Source organism: Tympanuchus pallidicinctus, unplaced genomic scaffold (genome assembly GCF_026119805.1).
Source record: "Tympanuchus pallidicinctus isolate F22 unplaced genomic scaffold, pur_lepc_1.0 scaffold29, whole genome shotgun sequence".
Taxonomy (NCBI): domain Eukaryota; kingdom Metazoa; phylum Chordata; class Aves; order Galliformes; family Phasianidae; genus Tympanuchus; species Tympanuchus pallidicinctus.
In genome coordinates this window covers 1850966-1872599 of record NW_026294746.1, presented here as the reverse complement: position 1 = coordinate 1872599, position 21634 = coordinate 1850966, and the positions used below count along the sequence as shown (strand labels likewise).

The 21634-nt window shown below is 40.1% G+C and overlaps 1 protein-coding gene across 5 annotated transcripts in view; it reads right to left on the bottom strand.

Moving 5' to 3' along the window:
- Positions 1–1367: 1367 nt before the first annotated feature.
- The window catches only part of CFAP74 (cilia and flagella associated protein 74), a 35742-nt gene continuing 15475 nt past the window's right edge, over positions 1368–21634 (bottom strand). Inside the window, exons 18-38 of one of the 5 annotated variants that reach the window (XM_052691864.1) lie at positions 20746–20858; positions 19596–19718; positions 18389–18510; positions 16143–16271; positions 13180–13267; positions 12077–12250; positions 11044–11177; positions 10200–10476; positions 9651–9758; positions 8990–9144; positions 8291–8425; positions 7776–7885; positions 7346–7401; positions 6917–7036; positions 6468–6620; positions 5920–6049; positions 5262–5416; positions 4153–4291; positions 3576–3703; positions 2956–3090; positions 1368–1839 (exon numbers count right to left, since the gene is read on the bottom strand). In XM_052691864.1, the coding sequence (XP_052547824.1) occupies positions 1732–1839; positions 2956–3090; positions 3576–3703; positions 4153–4291; positions 5262–5416; positions 5920–6049; positions 6468–6620; positions 6917–7036; positions 7346–7401; positions 7776–7885; positions 8291–8425; positions 8990–9144; positions 9651–9758; positions 10200–10476; positions 11044–11177; positions 12077–12250; positions 13180–13267; positions 16143–16271; positions 18389–18510; positions 19596–19718; positions 20746–20858 (2792 nt within the window). In that variant the 3' untranslated portion in view covers positions 1368–1731. The remainder of the gene's footprint in view (positions 1840–2955; positions 3091–3575; positions 3704–4152; positions 4292–5261; positions 5417–5919; positions 6050–6467; positions 6621–6916; positions 7037–7345; positions 7402–7775; positions 7886–8290; positions 8426–8989; positions 9145–9650; positions 9759–10199; positions 10477–11043; positions 11178–12076; positions 12251–13179; positions 13268–16142; positions 16272–18388; positions 18511–19595; positions 19719–20745; positions 20859–21634) is intronic. The other 4 variants (XM_052691869.1, XM_052691865.1, XM_052691868.1 and 1 more) reach the window with 4 other exon arrangements.

Below are 21634 nucleotides of genomic sequence, written 5' to 3'. Positions count from 1 at the left end.
AGCTCTGACAGGACTTATAGCATGACAAAATACAGGTGGTTTTTTTTTCCCTGAGATTTTACTGAAACAGGAGGAAATACATCTGGACTCCTGCAGGCAGAAGTTTCTTTTGTAAGAAGCAATAAAGAGCAACAGCAGACCTGATAGCATGGAAGTACCGAGTTGAGCAGCTTTCCCTCTTGCTGGCAGTCACTGGCTTTGCTCTATCAGTTATGTCATGTGCTGTTGACTGAAATATTTTCCTACAGGACCAACCAGGGTCATGGGACTGCAGCTCATTTAGAAAAAGCACCATTCATAAGTGTGGAGCAATCTCTGAAGTCACTGGATAAGAGAACACATACCCATGACACACACTTACTCTCTCACTTTCTATCTTAATGTAGCTTTTAAGGAATATAAAATGGATGTAAATGGCATTCTTTTAAATTCTATTAAACTACAGCTGGATTAGAACCAAGAAGTATATCTACATTTAGATCCAAACTTTTCTGAAAGTTCAAGAGTTCACATCTGGCGATCCAAGAGCAATCCACAGTTGCAACACTCAGTGTAAAAGCATGATGTTCAGGAGTACAGTTAGAGAAAGAGAAAACTTAAGCTTCTGGAAAACTCAGTGTATTTCTGACAACACATTTTTGTATCTTCCTCACAGTGCGGGCCCCATCCCTACTGAAGTCTTGTGAACTTACATTTCTGTTTTGATGTTACATGTGTAGCAGTTCCTGGCAATTTTAACACCCACGTACAGTAATTCTTGCTAACCTGCTTTGGAGGTAAAGTGTTGAACAGAATTATTTGTTTCTTCAAGAGATTTCAAGAGATAAGTTACATGAAGGCTAGAAGTGCCACGTCAAGCTCCTCGTAGTTGGGCAAACATGAGGTGTTTACCATAGTGACATTTACAAGTGATCTAGTTCTGTTTTCTTACTGCTAAGCTAAATGAGCAATTTTAACAACTACACAAGTGACACAGGGTTTTGGAGTAGTGGTCAGGAAGCTTTATCACAGGCTGTGATTCATGAAAGATAATGCAAGACTTAAGGGATTCCTATGCTCCAGATCTTTGCTGACTCCATGGTCTCTTGTTCCCTATCTTGAACTGGTTCTGTACTCTCCCCTGAACCAGATACCACTTCTTGACCCAAGTTAAACCTATGAGGCACTTCAGCTTCCCCAGTAACCAGCAGGAATCTGTTCTTAGTTAGAATTCAAATGAAAAACAATGTTGAAAATAAGATTCCTGGGCAGCCATGATCTGGTGTCTAATCATAGACAGCGATTAGTAGACAGTATGGTCACCATCTCTTCTTGATCATGAAGATTTCACGCTGTATTGTAGAAATGATTGCCCAAACTAGCAGGAGGAGGCTTAAAATAAAGTGCTTTATTCTGGTCTTAGTAGGAAAAACAAAAAAAGAAAACCACTTCAGCCATTCAAATGCATATGAAGTTTGAAGCAGACATTGTTTGAAACTCACCCATTTAGAGGTAAAAGATATTCCTGCCTTTGGGAGACACTGCAATTAACAGACATGTATCTACTTGGTGCCTCTCATTTATTCTTCCCTATACATACTACAATGTTAGCATCACCAGGTCAGTCTAATCCTTTCTGCTTTCCTCCTCCCCTCACATGTTTGCAACAGTTTCAGAATCTTCCCAGGTTCCAACTGAGATCCAGTGATTTCCCAAATATTAAATGTTCACTTTCCACATAGCTTCAGGCCCTCAGCCAGTGGGAGCAGATATAACTGTTGCCACAAAGAGGATTCGGTAAGATTCCTTTATGTCACCTTTTAAGTTCAGGAAGGCTGTCTCAACCAGGGGGGCACTGGCCTACAAAGAAAAAAAAACACACACAAAATCAGCCTATTTCTTTTGTAGATTTGAAAAGATGAGTCAATCAAATTCTAAACTGTTTTTCAGCTCAGGTGTAAGATGCACCCCTTATAGCCATAAGTCACCTCTTTTTCCTCTTGGTTGATTGCTTCCTGTCTTTGCACAACGTTCACACTGCAGTAAACAACGAAGACTAAGTGCTCTATCCACAGAGCACTACGGATGCTGCCACCACATTGCACCCATGACAACTGGGCAAGGCAGCAACAGAGCATGCTGCAGTGAGGGTTAGGAAAGAAGTGAACCCCGTTAGCCATGATTTAGCATTCAGTCTTGTGTAACAACTAGTGGTTGCCAAGAGGAACGATGTCAGCCTTGTATGTCGTGCCAGGATCTTTACTGCCTTCTTTCCAAGCAATGACAGCATCCCTTTAATTTTGGATTAGGCCGCTCATTCTGCCGTCCCACACACTGCTGACAACAAAAATTAGCAGAGTGGATTCTTTCAGTCTCCACAAGTACCCAAGGAGATTAATTTGAAAGGGCAGTTACAGCCTTAGGGCTGTTTTGAAATTGTACTAAGACTGCAATACAAAAAAAGCAGGAGATGCCAGGGAAACAAGGTTCATTAAGCAGTTCATAAAGCAGAAATGAAACAGGTCCCACTGACTTCTAGGAATATACCAAAAGAAAAGGTACCCAGGCTTTAAAAGAAATGTGAAACTGTGGCAGAATGATCCATGGAAACACAGTTGTCTATCAGCAGGACTGCTGGTTTCCTTAGAAAAGGAGCATTAAGAAAGTCACTTCATGGATGCGAACAAAGCAGTATCCTTTGGTGAACAGGAGCAGTATTTTGGCTCTGTACAATGCAGTGGTCTGTAAGAATTTATTTTAAGTCCTCTGAAGTGCCAGTGACTAATGCTTGGTCTCATCACACAGATGAATGGAAGTCAAAGATGAGACAGAAAGCCTTCAAATCATACGTATAGTTACTGGCTTTTGTTCCTGCATCTTAATGTGTCAAAGCAGCTTTTGTATTGATCCTTTAAGTCAGTGAAAACACAGCTGCAGTGCTGGCGGTTTAAGCAGCCATGTGCAACTGTTACTTACATCAAAGTCAGCAGGTGGCACCCAACAAACGCTGATGCGTTTTACATGACCACGATCAACTTTTCCCTTCACAGGTTCAATAGCAAATCCCTTCTTCTGGAGGTGTGACAGGTTATCAAAACTGAACTCCACATTCTGCAAGAAACACAACACGCCTCCATCACAGTCAACTCAATCTCTTTATACATAATAGCCATTTGTTCACTTAATTTGCCAGGATACTACATGGAGCCCCGCTGTTTGCCAAGCTACTTCTGCCATTTGAAACTGAAAACAGCCATCTTGTTCACTGTCACAAGAAATCATAAAACAATGATCCTCATTTTAGTACGAGGCTCAGAACTGCAATTCAGTTCTGTGCTCAAACTGTTGTATTTCAGAATTAGAGAAGTAAATTATTAAAAGTAACTAATTTAACCTGATAATGCTAATGCCTCTTATCAACCCCTGAAAATCCATCTTTTATTTTCTTTCACCAATGTTTTTGTGTAAAGTTTTTTAGAAAAATATGAGAGTCATTTTTAATTTGGAGAACGAGTTCTTGACAGAAGGCACTCATAACCACTTGCTCTCTACCAGTATTTTTAACAGCATCTCATATAAGACTGCATTTTCTTCACCTTCTTAGATGCAAACTGAGCTGTCTGTATAGCTCCAACTTTCAGTTCCGTCGCTGCTGGCAGTAGGGCATTCTCTCCCTCCACGTGCTCCAGAAGCAGGAGAATGGACTTCACTGGTTCTTGCAGCTCTAAAGAAACATGAATCATGTAAACTTTGAGAATAAGTTCAAACCCCTGAAAGCATGTCTATTCCATAGCAGCAGAATCAGGAAAATCCAGTATATGCTAACCACATGAAACAATTTTGTAAATATTTAGTGCATGCCAGAGAAGTGGCAGAAAAATCAATACAGCTTAGTTCTCTGTATTAGTATTAAATTACAGTAGATATTTACAAGGTAAGTTGCAAAGACATATGATCTTCATTAGGATTCAACTGCATTAGAATTCAGATAAAACCTGAAGAGAAAGTTTCAGACAGATTTGGAGGGGGGTTATGAATATAGGTTATACCATAAATCTTTCTTGTTCTCCCTGTGAAAAGGTTATCCTTAGCATACTTTCTCTCAAAAGACAAGGAACGTGCCTATGGCTTACAGCTCACTGTTCTGCAAAAAACGAAGTGGCAGCACACTACCTTCTTTTAGTGCTTTCTTTGATGACAGAGGTGATGTTACAGCCAAGGACTCAATGGGCACATCTAGTGGAATTCCACCTTCCACAAACATGGGATGATCTCTTGCTGCACCTTTAAGCTGGAGAACATGGGCAGTCTTCTATATGGGACAAGAATATTTTGGATACAGGTTACAGCTTAAGCACCAGTGTAACTGGAACACACAACAGCCTCAGTTGCTTAAGAACAGTATCATCTGCTTACCCTCAGTGCCAGGAGGCACCAGACACTAGCACAAGAATTCTGTACTTTCCCCTTGTCTTGTCTGCTCAAGCACTTTTGTTTTAAAGCTTTCATTCTTGGGCCGTGTGCCTCAGAAGGGACTGGAATAACTATTTACACTAAAGCCACTAAAAGAAGCAAAACTTATCTGCTGCCAAACTCAGCTTAAAGTTAGTAAAGTTGAACCAGCCTTTATTCATTTTATTCTGATTTTCTTTTTACCTGCAATTCCAAAATATAATCTACAAAACATGGAAGGAGAGAAACAGTACTTATTTAGTCACTATATTTCCACGCAGTTTGCAGTGCATGCTGATGGTCATTAGTGGTCACCCTTCCTTAACTTTTGGTTAGCCTCTTTTGGACCGTAGCATAAAGCTACCTGCCATGCTGCCAGCTTGTGTGTCCTGATTTGGGCTCCATCTAAGCTCAACTGCTGCTCTACAGATGGAAGCCTCATCCCTCATGCTGAGAGAATGCAGAAGCAGCTTCCTGGTACTTGGTGCACCTGCCAGTTTGCACTGTGCTGCATAGCTCTGCTCCCTTCTACAATTAACTACTACTTGCAGAGAGCCCAGCTGGAGCAGTGCTCAGCAGCATGGCAGCAAGCTAGCTCCCATCACCTCACAGTGCTCATGCTGAGCACAGGACTGAAGTTACAATTGTCATAAATGAGAAACTGAATATTTAAAACCTGGAGAAAGCCAGTGGGCCCCAAGCCTGCCATTTCCTATTTCTATCAGTTAATCTGATAAGGGCAGCGTTTCAGCCTATAAATCCTGTCCACTAGATACAATTATTTACAACCCCTACTAAGATCCGTACTGATAAAATCTTGGTGGCCTTACCTTGCCAAAGAGCACAACCTTGAGACACTCAGAGTAGTACAGACCTTCACGCTCAGGACTGAAAGTAACAGAAAAGTCCTGGCTTTCTCCAGCAAGAATTTCTCCTTCTGTAGGAAGGACACTGAACACGCTTAAACCATTGTAGTTCTGTGATCCTGGTAAATGAAAACCAGGACGTGTGTAAGATAGGAGGACAGTTCAGTTTTAGTTCTACATGTATTTTAAACCCATTTCATTTTTGTTATAAGAAAATGAAATCTGATAAATGGTTCTGCAGCAAAACAGAGCATTACAAATTCTAGATAAGTCCATTTATCAGTTTGATGCATTAATCTCCAGTGGAGCTGAAGAGGCATCATCAAACCCTTCCTATATCCTTCCACATCTTTCTTACAGGGAAGGACATCCCAGAATATGCTCTCTAATTTAAAAACACTCTATGGGCTTATTTAGATTCAAACACTGGTGCCTCCTTCTGAATATCTGCTCAGGCTGCATAGACTTACAGCTACCTACACTGACAGATTCAGTACAGCTCCTGTAGGGGAGACAAAACTGTGCCTTTAATTTCAGCCATGTGAGGCCCCAGGTTTTGACAGAGTTGTATAAGTCTAACATGACAAAGCATTGCTGCTATTAGATACTGTGTGAAAGTTACCAGCAATCTCTGCTCCTTGCAAAGAGGACATAAGAAAGGATGGAATCCTCTGCTGATGTTTCTCCCTTGTGGATGAAAATGAATCCAGATGAATGGAGCACTGCAGGGTCAGCGTGGAAGTGTTCTGTATCTGATAACATGAATTTATACAACAGCATTTTTATGAAGTAAATAGATTTCAGTCCTGTAGGAGCTGTATTTTGTAAACTGGCTGAATTTATGTTGCAGTGTTACTACAGTATTGTATACACTCTACGTACTGGCTAGATCTACAGAAGAGTTGAAACAGGCCCTTTCTCTTCTATAGAAGGTAGCACATCCCTATATATTACATAGGCAGAACCCTGCAGGCAGCACAGAACCAGCTAACACAGTCCTCTCTGCACAGTCCTGTTACCTTCAGCCCAACTCATTCTGCCAGATATGCCTTTAAAGCTCCGCTCTTTTGTCTATAGCTTGTGTTCCACCAGTCTGGGAACTATAGAACTCTTCATCCTACCTATAGAAACTGTTGATATGCTTCCTTGGTTCAGTACTGAGGGTTTTACCTGGAACGTGGACGTCGCCTTCTCTCCGGTTAGGACATAGCCCATATCAAGTACTTCTTCCACAGAGCAAACCATTGATGGCATCACCCCATAACCAGTGATCCGTAGTGGCAAGTTGTTTTTTACAGTCTGGACGTGCAGCATTTCAAAGAACTGCCAAGGAGATGTCTGTATCAGCCCGTTTGCTGAAGGAAACACCCCCACAACCCTCAGCAACACTGCCTGGCTTCCAGGTCAGCCTCCCCACCAGCCACCCCAACCCTCCTGCCCTGCACCCCCAGCGGCTGTTACTACAGAACTTCTGCATTTAGTGCACAACGATCCAGATGTTGAAAAGGGGCTGTGCACAGCCAGAGTTTTCTTATTATACAGACACGCCTAGTCAGCAGAACATATATATGATGTGGCCCTTCATGTCTCCCTCTTTTACCCCACATCTCCTTACTCACCAATTTGTCCTCATTTGGAGTAAAAGAGATGACGATGGTTCTGATTTCACCTGGCTCAAGCATCCTAACTGGTCTGACCAACAGGAAGGGACCACTGGGATTCAGAACTGAGAATCGTAGCTAAACAAGTGCAACTCAAGGAAAAAAGTTTATGAACAAGCAATGGGAAAAGAGAGAAGAGCAGCTTGTAAGCATTGTTCTGGCAAAAAAAAAAAGTGTAAACCATCCATCTCCAAACAAATGTGAGAGATCAATAATGAAGAGAAAAGAAGGATAAATTGGTTAAATATTCTTGGTAATGCACTTCTTGTGTCACCAGATTTCAGAGCGAGACTCGAGGAATCTCCTGCTTGAGTGCTGAACTGTTCCTACAGATAAGGCTCAAAATGAACAGCACCTGAATGACAGATTAACTCTGAAAAAGGATACTTCCAGCTTTTCTGGGGAGATATTTTGTAACGTAGTTTGCTTCAGTATTGTTTGGCCTGTCATGAATGAAAATGAAATTTAAAAGCATGATGAAGCTTACTCCCTACACAATCAATTCATTTCAGTCATGTTTCTACCCATGTCAAACATTCATTCCACTTCCATGGCTAACAAATAGAGTCCATTTAAAGCTTCAAATTTGGACAGTATTGCCCAGCTCCTGATTCCACATTTCAGTATCAAGTTAGCTTTTTCCATGCCTCAGAGGTCCAGATAGGCTCCTGATTTTCCACCTGATTACCTTTCACAGGGCTAATTTCTATACCGACATTCAAAAAAATCCACTAAGTATAAAAAGAAAATGCAAAACTACAGCCAGAAGAAATTAAAGACAGAAAAAAAGGTCAGTGTTTGAATTCAGATTTCATACCTACTGCCACATTACCAAAATCGACCGTGTTTCTTCCATTATCTGAAGTGACCACAACAGATGGTGCTACAGCTGGACAATGCAGCTCCAAATACAAGGTGTTATAAGGGCTGGGGAGACAGTAAAAGGATATTTGTTCTAAAATTATACAGACAAAAAAGCAATTATCAGAAATCTTTTCCTGTTCTGTTCACACAACAGTATCATTAAGCTGGTATTACAAAAGAAAACAATTTCTAGTGGCTGATTTTTGTGCGTGTTGCCTCCACAGAAAGATGGAGGACATCAAGCTATGACATTTTTCACACAATTGTTCTCTGAGCTGCTTTCCTACTTGCATGTTAGATTCTTACCCAACCAGCAGGCTGTGAGCATGCATTTCTACCACTGACCTATGAAGCAATTCTGAAAATAAACCAAAGGAATAAATTAACCTGCCTACCACTTCCCTGCAAACCTTCTGAAATAAGAAGTATTGCAAAGATCTCACTTCAGGTTGTGTGTGTGGGGAGTACCTGAAGCTTAGACTTTCCAAGCCTCTCTTCTCATCAATATCTCCACTTGCAACAAAGCATGGTATGGTGTATTTTTCAAACCTTCCTCTGAAATTCCTTGTCAGGAATGTCTGCGCTGCTATGTAAGCCTCTGAGCTAGAAAAGCCAGGAATAACAATAATCTTAGCAAGTCAGAGAGAAAGGAAGAGAAAAAAAATATCAAAAGATACCCACTGAACAGTTTGCACTTATATTTTCTTTGTTAGACATTCAAAATACAGCATAGCAGTGACACTAAATCACTCAGTACACCAGAATGGACAGCTTCCAGCTGGGCTGAATTCGTACAGCTCAGTCAGACCTGTTTAGAAAAGGTGCACTGTTCAGTCATTTCCACTGGCAGCAAGGTTCAGCTGCGGAGCTGCCCCTTAAAATGATACACTTGCATCCCCAGCCACATCTACCAGGGCAGCCACAGCTCGTGCTTTCTGATAGATTCTTTGAAGTCTTCTATTTCTCTGGTGCATATAAAAGGATTCTTTGCCTCACATGAGAGGTTACAGCTGCGTGGCGTAAAAGCAGTGCTAATTTTGGAAGCAGCATTTGCAATAGAACTGAAGTTATTTCTTCACTACAGTTTGGCTTTTTCTCCACATGTAGGTTCAGCAGATTTATAAAGAAAATTTGTTTAGTTAATAGAAGATGCTTTTGCTGACTTACTCAGACTTTATCTCTTTGGATTCTGGTTGCTCAGATTTATATGAAGAACTCAGGTATTTAGCACTCCCAGTCCTTACAACCTGTCTGGAAGACTGCCGTCTGGAAATGGGAATACTTAATCTTTTTCCCTCTCTCTTTTCATCCGTCTTCCTTTTCTGCAAACACACAGCAAACTTGCACACTAATACCAACCACATACAATGCGATCAAGGCATTCGTTTACAAATATTCAGTCCCTGGCCCAAGGATAATCTGAGAGGCAGCACCCTGCAGGGTATGAAGCAAGGTAACAGAATTGTGGTAACAGATCACAGATGCAGTAGTTGTTACAAACAGTTCTAATAACATTCAGATAAAATGGGCAATTTTAGCTATTGACCTCATAATCAAAGCAAACCACAGTGCTGACATAAGCTAACTGTTAATAAAACCCTATAAAAATGAAAATGTGGTAGTGAAGTAAAATTGATGTGCAGTCTGTTCACTGAGCAATAGGTGCAGCAGTGCCCTCCTGTACAGCAGTGCTGTAAGGCAGGTCTTACAGCAATCAGGAGTTTGGACTTCAACGTGGAAATAATTTTGTGATAAAAATACCATCTAGAGAAACAAATATCTGGAAGTAATAGACCAACAGCACGTGCTGCTTCTTAGCATTCCTTACTTGTATTTCTGCCCCTGTTGCAGCTGCTTCACAAAGCCTCAGAGCTGCCTCTTCTCTGATTAGCTGATCTGACAATGTTGGTCTGAAGGACACTTGAATCAAGCTTTTCTGGGAAAGAGGGAACATACACAAGAATGATAGGCAGAATTCATCCCTCATACATGTGTTATACCTACAGAGCTTGATAGGAGCATATATCTGACAGCAAAACATTTTTTCTCCCATAACGAGACAAACTTAATAAGGTCACTTTCAGCTTTTCTGAAGTCCACTGCATCCCAGTGGGCTGGTATTACATGGCCATCACTTTTGGTATCTAAACTTTCCTCAAATAAGTCATAGTGATAGCACTGGGGAAAGAACACTTGGTGACAGCTCCCACAAACTAGACTTGATGGTTAACCTTAAGTCCAATTATAACTATTTCAGGTGAAGTCTTCCAACTACGGTAATAATTTGTTTTCAACATCATTTGCAAGTGACAGAACTTGCAGGGATGTAGATGATCAAAAGATGTGTTTGAACACTTGACATTCAAAATGAACATACCTTCCCAGGCAACACAGTTCCAACAGAAGGCATGATTGTCACAGGACAGTCTTCTGGCACGTAGAATTCAAATGAAGTGGGTCCAACAGGGGCAATTTCCCCACTGCCAATTCTTGGGACTGCGTGAGTAAAGAGGTTGGCACTCACATGGGAATTCATCACATACAGTGTTGCTGTAGACACATCATTTAGAGCTGTTGCAGCAAACTGAACTAAGGAATGAGACAATTCAAGAGGTGGGTGGACTCCAACTGCTCTGCATGACAACTTGAATTGTCTAAAAATAAACACATGATAAATTGTTTCAGCATAAAATAGTCTCTTCATCAGCCCCAAAAATAGGAAACTGATCTTGTAGTCCCTATTTAAGAAGAATTTCTCAAGCTTACAATGGAAATTTCACATAAAGATGGAAAATAATACTGTTTTTAATGAACCATACTTGAATTCTTCCTCTATGAAGAAATACATCCAGTCTAATCATATTTTTTGTCATCATTATTTTAGTAGCATAGCTTAATGCATGAAGCATTTCTGACAAAAAAAAAAAGCCCTAATAATTAAGAAAAACTTCAGTAATTCTACTGAAAAAGCAAGCAAAACGTTGCAGGCTAACACCTGAAGCAAGCTAGCAGCTTGCAAATGAGACACAGACTAAGGATGAAACTGATGGCAACGAACAACTCTTGTCAGCTGAATCCATACCTGCCTCACAGCTCTATCCTAGCCTCACCTCTTCATAGTGAGGGGGATTTTGTTACTGGACAGGCTTACGTGAATGGTAGAAATTAAGTGTGATTATGACTTCTGAACTACATGTTGCTCAAGCAGTTTCTTCACATACCTATTAAGCTCTGACTTGCAGGTCAGTTCAAAGCTGTACTCTTTTGCCTTGTTGGCTTTAAAGACTACGTGCAATGTCAGACTTTCAAGAGGAAGAAGAACTCCAAATCCATCATTAGGCTGAATTTCAACAAACTTTAAAGTAGCAAGATAAGAAATAGTTGTTAGGATAATAAGTTATCAAATAAAGCTATATTACTTATTTAATTAAATTACTACAATAATAAATTCAGAAAGTTAGATACAAATGTTGTTATTAAATCCACAAATGTCAGGAAACCAAATCAAGAAGCTTTCATTTGAGTTACAGTGCCTAGGATCTGACTGACGTGTGCTTTATTATTCTTATGGTAGCTTGAAAAGCAGAAATTTAAACCCATGAACTCATATTTCAGCAGAATCTCTTCCCTTAGGTTGTTACCATCAATAGTAATCACCTTCCTCCAATGATGCTTATTTATTCTTTTCATGGATAACTGAATGAAGCATGATAAAAATCTCAACTGCTTCCCTCTGCACTTGAAGAGGGGATTCTTGTGTTGTGCAGGTACCATGATGACGAGGACACGAGTTCAGCATCTACATATGTGTATTGTTCTGTGTTTATGAGTCAGTAATGATTCAGGAACGTCTTCCCATCACAGTTTAATCGTGAAACACATCCTGAAAAGTGCAGCTGTATTTTAAAAAAGCCTTTTAAATATTCTAACTACTTGATTTTAATTGCTGAAACAGCAGAGAAAGGGACAACATTTAATAAAAAGTCACATTCCTTCTAGCTCCAACCCCAATATGCCAAGCTGTTCCCTATTACAGTCATCATGCTATTGTGAAGCTTAAACAACTTTCATTTACTCAAGAATTGAGAAGAAAAATCATCCAGTGGCCCCAGCCTTCAGAATTAATCAGGATTAATACTTCCACTGGTTTCCAGAAACCAGTTCTGATTTATTCATTCTTGCACTGAAATACAATTCCTAAATAATTAGATTTATTATAATACAAGAAGAGGTGCATTCAGGATAACAACCTACCTCTGGGAGTCTCAAAAATCCAAACTCCTGTGGCAAGATGGACTTGTTGGTTAGCGTGACATTTGTCCTTACAGCTTCATAGATGGTGCAGTACCCAAAATTGATTTCTGCTGGACTGATTTCCAAGTCAGAAGTAGTAACAATTGCATGGACAGTAAAATTAATTTGTTTAGTCTGAAACAAATCCAAAAGCAAAGGATATAAACCTCTATCCACAGCATCGTGTGGGAAGAATTTAAGTGAAACGTCATCAGAAAAGATAACCACAAAACAAGCTGCTCTACTATATTGTTTGAGAGCCACAAATGGAAACGTAACATATTTACCTTGAACTTCAGCCTCATCGTTCTTCAAAAATAAGCAATAATAAATAGCTCTTTAGGAAGCAAAATTGCCAAAAACCACCCTTTTAGTCATCTGAAATTCTGTATGTTATAATGGAATCACATCTGCATTTCCAGAAAACGTGGATTCTAAGAACACATTACAACAGTAGAAAGAAGAATGAAGAAATTGCACTGTGGAATGCAAGAGCTCTGCTACAGAAGAGACTAGAAGGTAATAAGTGAACACTAATTACAAAGGATTAAGTTGTCTGTGTTGTAAACATGCTGACAAGAAAAAAACATCATGGAATCTATATAATCACTGAGAACAGCTTTTGCTGTTACCATAGGACTTCAGTTGTAAAGCAAGGTTAGTTGTAACACTGCACTGTGATGAAAAGCACAGCAATGACAGCAGAGCAGCAAAATCTCATACAGCAGTAAATGTGGACTTGCTCAATTGCAACAGCCATGGGCACAGAAACAAAGGAAAAGAAGCTGCTTACCTTCCAAAGACCTCAAGCACACAGGATCTCCAGCAAAACCCCCTGACCTCCACTGCCAGCCCTTAAATGAGGGCTGGGAAAGGGTGGATCCTGGCTCCAGCCCTTCCAATCACTCAGTGCATTGCATGCACCTGAGCTCCCCTGGGCTGGCCCTGCCAGGTGCTCCATCACTGCCAGCCATGACTCAGCATTGCTGCTACAGTTAGGTATCACTGAGTGAACATAAGCTAAAATAATAGATCCACAGGACAAAAAACCCACAGCAACTAACATTATCTGCAATCTGTATCATCACTGGCGCTTCCAGAACACCTGTCTCTTCATTAAAACAGCTCCCTGCGTCTTCGGGGAGGGAGTGCCTGAAATTAAAAAAAGTTACATTCAGCTTCATAAAAATATTGTGACCCTTTTCGAGCTAAGGGGATTAATAAACTTTTGATGGATATGTTTCTGAACCAAAGGAAAAAACATATCTGTTACTTAAGGTCTAAAAGTTCATTCTTTACAGCTTTTACTTTTCACATCACATTTATGTTACAGAGTATTCACATACAGAGTTGGTTAAACATCAGCTCCAGTGCTTCCATGATGTTAGCTCTAACTAAAATATTGTAAGCCTTACATATACAAGTATCAGGGAGAATGGCAGAAGAAAATACCATCCAGAAATTACAGTGACCTATGAAATTCTGCCTTTAATCCAAAAAGATAAAATTTCACAAATGAGAAATGTTGTAGAGTTGTCACAGATTTCCTATAGGATGGCACACATCCAGGCAGCCTGCTCTGAGCAGGGGTGCATGGATTGCAGGGATGTCCAGCAATGAGGTTAGAATCAGTGACCGTGTTTATTAATGACAGATTCTTTTTATTTATTTGAAGATGGGATTTGGGGCACGCGGGAATTTAAGGGAGCTATTTACAGAAAACTGCAGCCATTTATGCTTTCTTATAAACACAGTCATTTACAACTCTGAACAATTTCAAGTTTACCTTCTAAGCATAATACCAGGCTTCAGCATCTTTGCTGCAGCCAGAGCACATAATCAACCCATCCTGGCCAGTCGTTTCCTTTTGACATCCATGCTAATTAATTACCAGTAAATTGAGGCAGTACCAGTTGGATCACACAGCACCAAGACATCAATAAGGTGAAACACACTTGGAGACCAGTGGTGTCTGATGATGTACCAGATTAGTCATTTACAAGTAACAGGCGTGTGCTCTGTTGCTGCAGCATCTTGCTATCGTAAGCTTAATTTCAGAGCGTCAAGCCAAGACAATACAAAAGCTAACATTTTTAGCTCTGCTGGTCTATTTATGGTGTCTTACAGCACCAGAGCGAGTTGCTTCCTGTTTTTAGGACTTCACAGTGATAATATTCCTACTACTACTATTGGAATTGCTTGCAATTTTTTAATGTATTATTAAAGGATAGTTAAAAAATAAATAGCACCCACTCACGATCATCATACTGATCTGAGATGTTGCTGGCTTTTATTTTGCAAGCCTGAGATGTGATTGCTAACTTGTTCAAAAATAGAACACAGAGATAAAAATAAAGTAGGAATAAAGTATCAGCTTCCACTTTGTCACAGGACATTAGAATAGCAGAAGGAATTCACGTGTTACAAAATGATCCTGGGGGAAAACATAATAATTGTCACCATAAGTACACAGTTCTAAAGTAGCTGTTGTGCCCTGGGGAAGAGACACTGAAATCCTTTGGACCGTTTTCTGAAAACAGCATCTTCGTGCTTTAAAGCCATTAAGGAAAAGCATGAGAGACCAATCAGATTTAGACTGCCAGCATCTGCAGGACTACTTCCAAATACAAAAAAAAAAGGAGAAGATGCTGTATTTGGGAATGCTGAAAGTCAGCAGATTAGAGAATTTGCCTTCAAATGAGCAGAAAATAGGTCTTTGCTTCTAGCACCCAGATAGTTATGTGAGCACTGTAACATCTGACCATGCATTTCAGTGTGCACGGAATACCTGGGGGAGCTTCCCAAGCCTTCAGTCATCTTATCTGCTCACTTAGCCTCGCTGAATGAGTGTTTCTTTTTACTTGTGTTGCTTTTAATAGAGCTCTTTTTTCTCCTGAGGAAACTGAGCTTAAGTCGATGAGCAGGCATTTACAGAAATGTGTCACTAGCTCAGTACTTAACATCAGCTTGGAGCAAGCTCATCTTCTGTCATACACACTCACCAGTGTGTTAGGCCTTTTAAAATGATCTATATACTGAAACAGCCAGATACTTATTTTGTGTGTCAGAAAAGCCTTAATCTCTTCAAATCTCCTTTCTGAAGCTTCCTCATTTTTCAAAAGGCAGATTAATTTTCTAAATCCAAGCTATGCTTCTATCCACTCAGTAAGTATAACAGTGCGTTGCAGCATCTGAAATTTAGGAATGGAAGAATGTCATGATAGTGGTTATTGTTACAGCGACCTGATAGGATTTGATATGTTGGAAGAAGTGTAAATACTTCTAGTTCCTTGAATGCTAAATAACCTGCTGAGGACTCTGATGCCAATGCTTAGTCTCTCGTTTTGGAATTGGGTCTGATTTACAGAGATGCTGAGCACATCAGTGAAAATCCAAATATATAACTATGAAAAAAATGGCATTCTTTGTTTCTGTGACTGAATTATGTTTATACACAGACATATTGTGAAGTAGAAAAGACAAAACTTGCTGGGATAAGGCTTTTAGCATCCCTGAAGATGTTATATGAATTCCTACATGAAATTCAAAATCATTGTGTTCACATTTTAGGGAAAATGTACCTGGGTAAGATATGTACAGGAAGTCCAGCCGTTCCTACCTTACCTACCAAGACAGGAGTGCTTGTCCAGAAATGATTTAATCACTGATCCGTGAAGTAGCCACCTGCCTAGAGAACTTCTCTTGTGTGTAAGAATAGCTTCCCCACAGAAATGGAAGCAGTCTAGCAGGAGTGCAACTGCTAGGATTTTGACACTGCTGCTGTCACTGCAGGAAAAGCACTTCCTAGTAGGTATGCGATCCAAGTTAATTTCCTCTTTGTGCATCTGGCATCTTTTAAAGAGGGAGAAGGGAGAGTAGGACTGAGCTGACACCAGCAGTGTGAAATCCAGCCTGCTACAGACATCAGGTGAAGGAAGGAAAAAATACTTGATTTGCTCAGATTTTGCACTGACAGCCTCCTACTGATGTTATTTAAATGGCAAAAATATTAATGCTGTTGGGTTACCTGGGCAGAAACTTCAACTGCACACTGAAGGATGACCGAGGTTGAATGTAACCTGTTTTTGGAAGCAGCTTCATGTGTTTGCTCAATTCTTTGCATACTTCAAACTTCAAATGCAGCGTAGTTTTTGCTCTGCAAACAGATCAGATGAGCTCAAGTGGCATCAAGGGCTACTGGTGCTGCCATCTCGGCAACATTTACTCTTGCAGTTTGTTCCTCCCTCCCCTTCTTGCATCTCTGCTCTACATTACAATTATAACTATTGCAAGCTTCCTTTGAAAATGAAGGGCAACTGAAACTGCTACAGCAAAATCACACACTTGCATTCTTTTAAGTTAAGTATAGAAAACAAGATTTTGGAATTACTGTAAGTAAACCCAGCTGTATTTCAGGCAAATGTACACAGCTGATTGGAACATAATTATCAAAGTGCAGCGCAGTGATAAGTCAGGTCAGTGGAAAGTCAAAGCCAAATTATTGTGAAATACCAGCTAATTATTTGCTGCTAAAATACATCCTCTCTATCTGAACCAGTAGAAATGACTCGTGCAGTGTTTGAGGCATCTGACTGGTGCTGACTGCAGCGCAGAGCCTGCTCAAGGAGAAGGCACAGTCCTCTGGTGAGGCAGGAACTCTGTTCAGTAACGACTGGCAGCAGGCAGAATGTAGCAATGAAAAACTTACTCTGCCTTCTGTCTGAGAAGCAGAAAAATGAAGACCAGCAACTGCTGCGTGGGGCCAAGAATATCTAAACACCGTGTGAGCATCTCCCTGTTTTCTGAATTCTGGCCACACTGCAATAGGGTGATAGCCACAAACCATACCCTGCTTTGGAATTTTATGCCTGCGTGTAGAATTGCCAATCAATTTACAAACATTTCTCTCGTCTTTTTCCTTCTCTTGGACTGGTTTACAAGCTGTCAGTCCAGATGGCCTGCTCTAAATCAACAATTGCAGCGTGAGGTGCTGGGAGCTTGGAAGGATTGCTGACTGTTGACAATCTAAGAGAACTACATAGTAGTTCTTTAAGTCAGTGCAGATTATAACTTGCCAGTGAAATTACTTGTCAAAGTGATTTATATCTGAGAGGATTCTGGTGAAATGCTTTCACCCTTTATGCTGCACATCTATGCTTCCCAATCACTGTATTCTATGTGACCAGAAAGAAAAAAGTTAATATTTAGTAATGCTACAGAGCTGGCTGGGAGAGCTCAAGTACCAGAGCTATTTACCTAACTTGAAAACTTTCTGATACAAGCAACAGAAAAACCGTAGTGGCCAGTGGAGGAAGAGATCTGCCAGGCACTGCATCTAACGGAATGATTCCATTTATTTACTTTGGCAGATTTTGAGACAGAACATTCTTGCGCGTGTGATACTTGAAATTTCAGCACTGGTGACTGTGTAACAGAGACAATTTTTCCTAACAAAGGAGGTGGGGGTGATAAATTGAAAACTTGATTTGCCAAGGTGCTAAAGACAGCATAATACATATGAAGTGCTTATAATTTAGGGGAAGTTGATAAAGTTTTCTCAGTTAAGAAATTTTGGCCTAAGCAATTTGACAGCTTCTATATTTGGAGCCCTTTGAAATCTTTAGTTTTCATTAGGATAGTTATTTTTCTTCTATGCTTGTAACTTTTATCCCTGGGTTATCTTCACCAAGTAAAACCCCTTACATAACTTGTGCTTCTCATATCTGTAGGCTGAATTTTTGAGATAACAGCTTTACTCATTTCTTTCCAACTGTGAAGAATCTGTGCAGTCTGTAGTTCTGGTAAGAGGTTTAGAATGGTTGCCTTCTCCAGAACCAGTCTCCCCCACCCTCCCACAAAACCACCCCAATCTTGTTTAAATAGAATCTAAGATATGCAGATTGGTGAAATAGGAATGCTAAGTGTTTCATAATGTTTGCATTAGGTAAAGATATCCAAGGTAGACCTGAAGGCAATTAGTAGAGTAAGAGTTCACATAATAGAACGTTAGAAGGTGTGTATTAACTCATACACTTCACAACTATTGCTGCTCTTGGGAATCCAGGATAGCAGCATACCCAAGTCTAATTTCCACAGTAGTGTAAACTGGGAAGGCTTGTAATCAGGATGTCCTACTGGAACACCAAGGCAAAATAAAAAGAGCAAAACTGTTCTTCAGCCTGCTGTGATACCCAGATGTCTCTGGTACAACAGACCCCGAGGTATCGCCTGGTGACTTAAGATCTCATCAGTCAGCTGTGGAAGGCAGCTCACCTGCTCTGGATGACAACGCAGTCCTGGTAAAGTCTGTCATACATACAGATTTTTAAATCAATGTTGGGATTGGGCACCCAAACTGGCACGTCAATAGAGACTCCAATGGCACTGAAGTACAGCTGTTAATACAAACCAAGAGTATACTTATTTTTGTTAGTCTCAAATTGTTTCTGATCTAAACAGCTATAACCTACAGCTAAAATATGTACTTGTTAAAGGTACCTTAATTAAACAAAGCTATAGAATTTATAAAATAAAACCTAGATCTTACTGTGTACCAGAACAGAAATGAATTATCTTTTAGTTTGGACTCCTTTCCAGAGAATGTGAAGGAATAATGTGCTGCCCAAGAAATTGGAAATAAGTAGTTGAAGAGTTAAGTGAATGTGCAAGCATTCAGAAAGCCAGGAGACTGCAGCATGTTTATACAAAAGGGCAGTGTGGTGCTATATTCCACATAATGACCTCGAGTCTAAATTTCAGCAGCTACATAGCTCAGATTTGGACAAAAATGATCCTTCCCTGCCAGAGCTGAAAGAAAGGGTACCCACAGGAATGTGCAGTATGCATCTGCAGTTTCTTTTGTAGACTATTCCATCTGTAGACTGTGGGGAGAGCCAAGACTGGCCTACTGAGCTTGGAAGATTTTCTTCCTTTTTCTTCCTTTTTCTTTTTTTCTTTTTTTTTTTTAATTTTTTTATTTTTGGCAAGCTTCTGTGAAGTGTTCCCAGGCAGAATTTGGCTTCCAATGAAATGCAGAATTAAAGTCTGCTGAAATGGTAACTGAAGTTGTCATCTGTCCCAGCCTTCACACATCAGTTTCACTACTTCGTGCTAAATAATTCCAGTGCTGATATATCAGAAAGAAAATAAACTGCATGGGTTGGGAACAGAAGAAAAGAATTTCAGGTTTATATACAGGACAATAGATGTTTTCCAGCAGGGTGTCTGATAAACAGCTGTGATATGAGAGAATCTACAGGTTTAACAACCACAGTCCATCAGAAAGAAGGGCCCTGATTTACAAGGCTTCTTACTGTTTATCATAGGTTACCTCATTGTTATTTCTTATGTCTGTAAACCTATTTGTCCTCTGCCCATTTCTCCTGCTTTTAGTGCAGGATTTGCGCTCTTGTAATTCTTGGTAGAAGCAGAAGGAGAGTTTCAACAGTCTTTGAAGCAAGTCTTACACAAAATCACTCACTGGTTTGCAGTCTGTGTTGTCAAACACAATCACAAACTCTGCCCGTACGTCCCCAGGGATGGATGGCATAAATATAACCTGAAGTTTGACTGAGCTGAAGGGTCCAATTTCACCTTCAGTAACCTAAACAGGAAGTAACACATTTTTAATCAGAACCTCTCTTAGTGTGGTTGGCTACAAAAATGTATGGAAGTGAAGCTGTATGTGCTCATAGTGTACAAGCACACCACTATGCCTAATTTCTCACTAGACTGAATGAACTATGACAGGGAAAAATGGATGAGTGGTCTTTACAAGGTTTGTTTTGGGGGAAAAAGCTTGGGATGGTGTGGTTTCACAGGCAGACATGGTCAGAATCTTATTGAGAGAGTTCCTTTTTACTGCAAGACTTTTCTGACAGGTAGATTACGTATTTTACCAAAGAGTTTCCATCATACTGGTGAATAATTCATATTGGTGTAACAAATACACCAAGAAGATGCTTTGTGCTACCATTCAAAGATCTGCACCACTGAATTCAGTGCTCTTTCACACACAGGTAGAAGCCATAAATACTAAGAACTACTCTCTGAACTCTTATCTCTGCATTATTTAATGTGGCACATTCTTCCTGCCCTGCCTTTCGTGTTGTCACTAGATGTTGCATAAAAAAAGGAATGACAGGAGAATAATCAATCTGACAAAAAGGAAAGTGAAATTGTGAGAAATGCAAGTCTCCTCCAGCTCACAGACCCTTTATGGACTGAAGGAAGAGGCAAATATATATTTCATTTTAAGGACATAAACTAAATGGTTTTAAACTAAAAGAGAGGAGATTTAGATTAGATGCTGGAGAAATTTTTCACTCAAAGAGTGGTGAGGTGCTGGAACAGGCTGCCCAGGTTGGATGGGCCCTGGGCAGCCTGACGTTAGGCTGATGTAGTGGTTGGCAACCCTGCCCACAGCAGTGCTGGTGGAACTAGATGATCTTTGAGATGCTTTCCAGCCCAAGACATTCTATGGTTCTTTGATTAACTGTAAAAACAGTGGATTCCACTAGGGTTGAAACTGATTATGTACTTCAACATTTGCCAGCAGAGTGAAAGCAATTCACTTGATGTAGGCGGCTTAGACTACTGAAAATCTTGTAGTATTTCAGGGCATTCATTACCTTTCCCAGCATAATTTCAATTGGTGTTTCTTCAGGTGAGCGTTCCGTTAAATGATGTGCATTGTTTGTGTCTTTATCTGAACTGAGATTGAATGCATCTTGAGCAAGTTGTTCTGAAAGAAAAAAACAACACTAACAGACCCACAAAATGCTGGATGTGTGCATCAAAAAGAGCAGCAAGCAAAAAAAAAGCCTGAAAATGGCTGAGGGTGGAAGAGACCTCTGGAGATGATGTGACCTAAATCCCCCTGCTCATCACACAGCGCTGTGAGCATGCAGGTTTTCAATAGCTCCAGAGGAGGTAACTCCACGACCTCTCTGGTCTGTAAACAGATTTAGAGATAAGTAATTCTATGGAGGCAGGTACAGTGATTCCATTAATCACTTTCACTCCAGAGATTCCAGGGGAAAAAAAAGAACCCACCACCTTGTCCAGAACGTTTGGTTTCCTGCCATGGAAATGATCGATATACACAAGAATATTCAACACGTATTTTGAAGAAGTGTTTCTTCTACAGTATTGGATCTTTTAAAGTACACAGTAAACACTAGGAATGAGAAGGAAGCCTTGTGAGGTTCATCTTTCTGTTTTCTTGTTACTAGAATTAAAGACTATAAAAATAAACCTGTCATGTGGATTTCTCTTTTGAGGGGTGGGAATTTGGTTGCTGAGACAAAAATGATAACATTTTTGCAGTCTCTGTAAGCTAGTTGGTTTCTCTATTCTTCTGAAGCTGAATTGTTGATCACTTATGAGGATCAAGATTCTCTGTTGATTTTGATATAATGGTGCCAGTACATTATTTTTAGTCTTTTTTTTTTTTTGAGCTCTGGAGGACTTGGAGTTGAGGCAGCATACAAAGAGATGTAACACTGCTACTAGCATGAT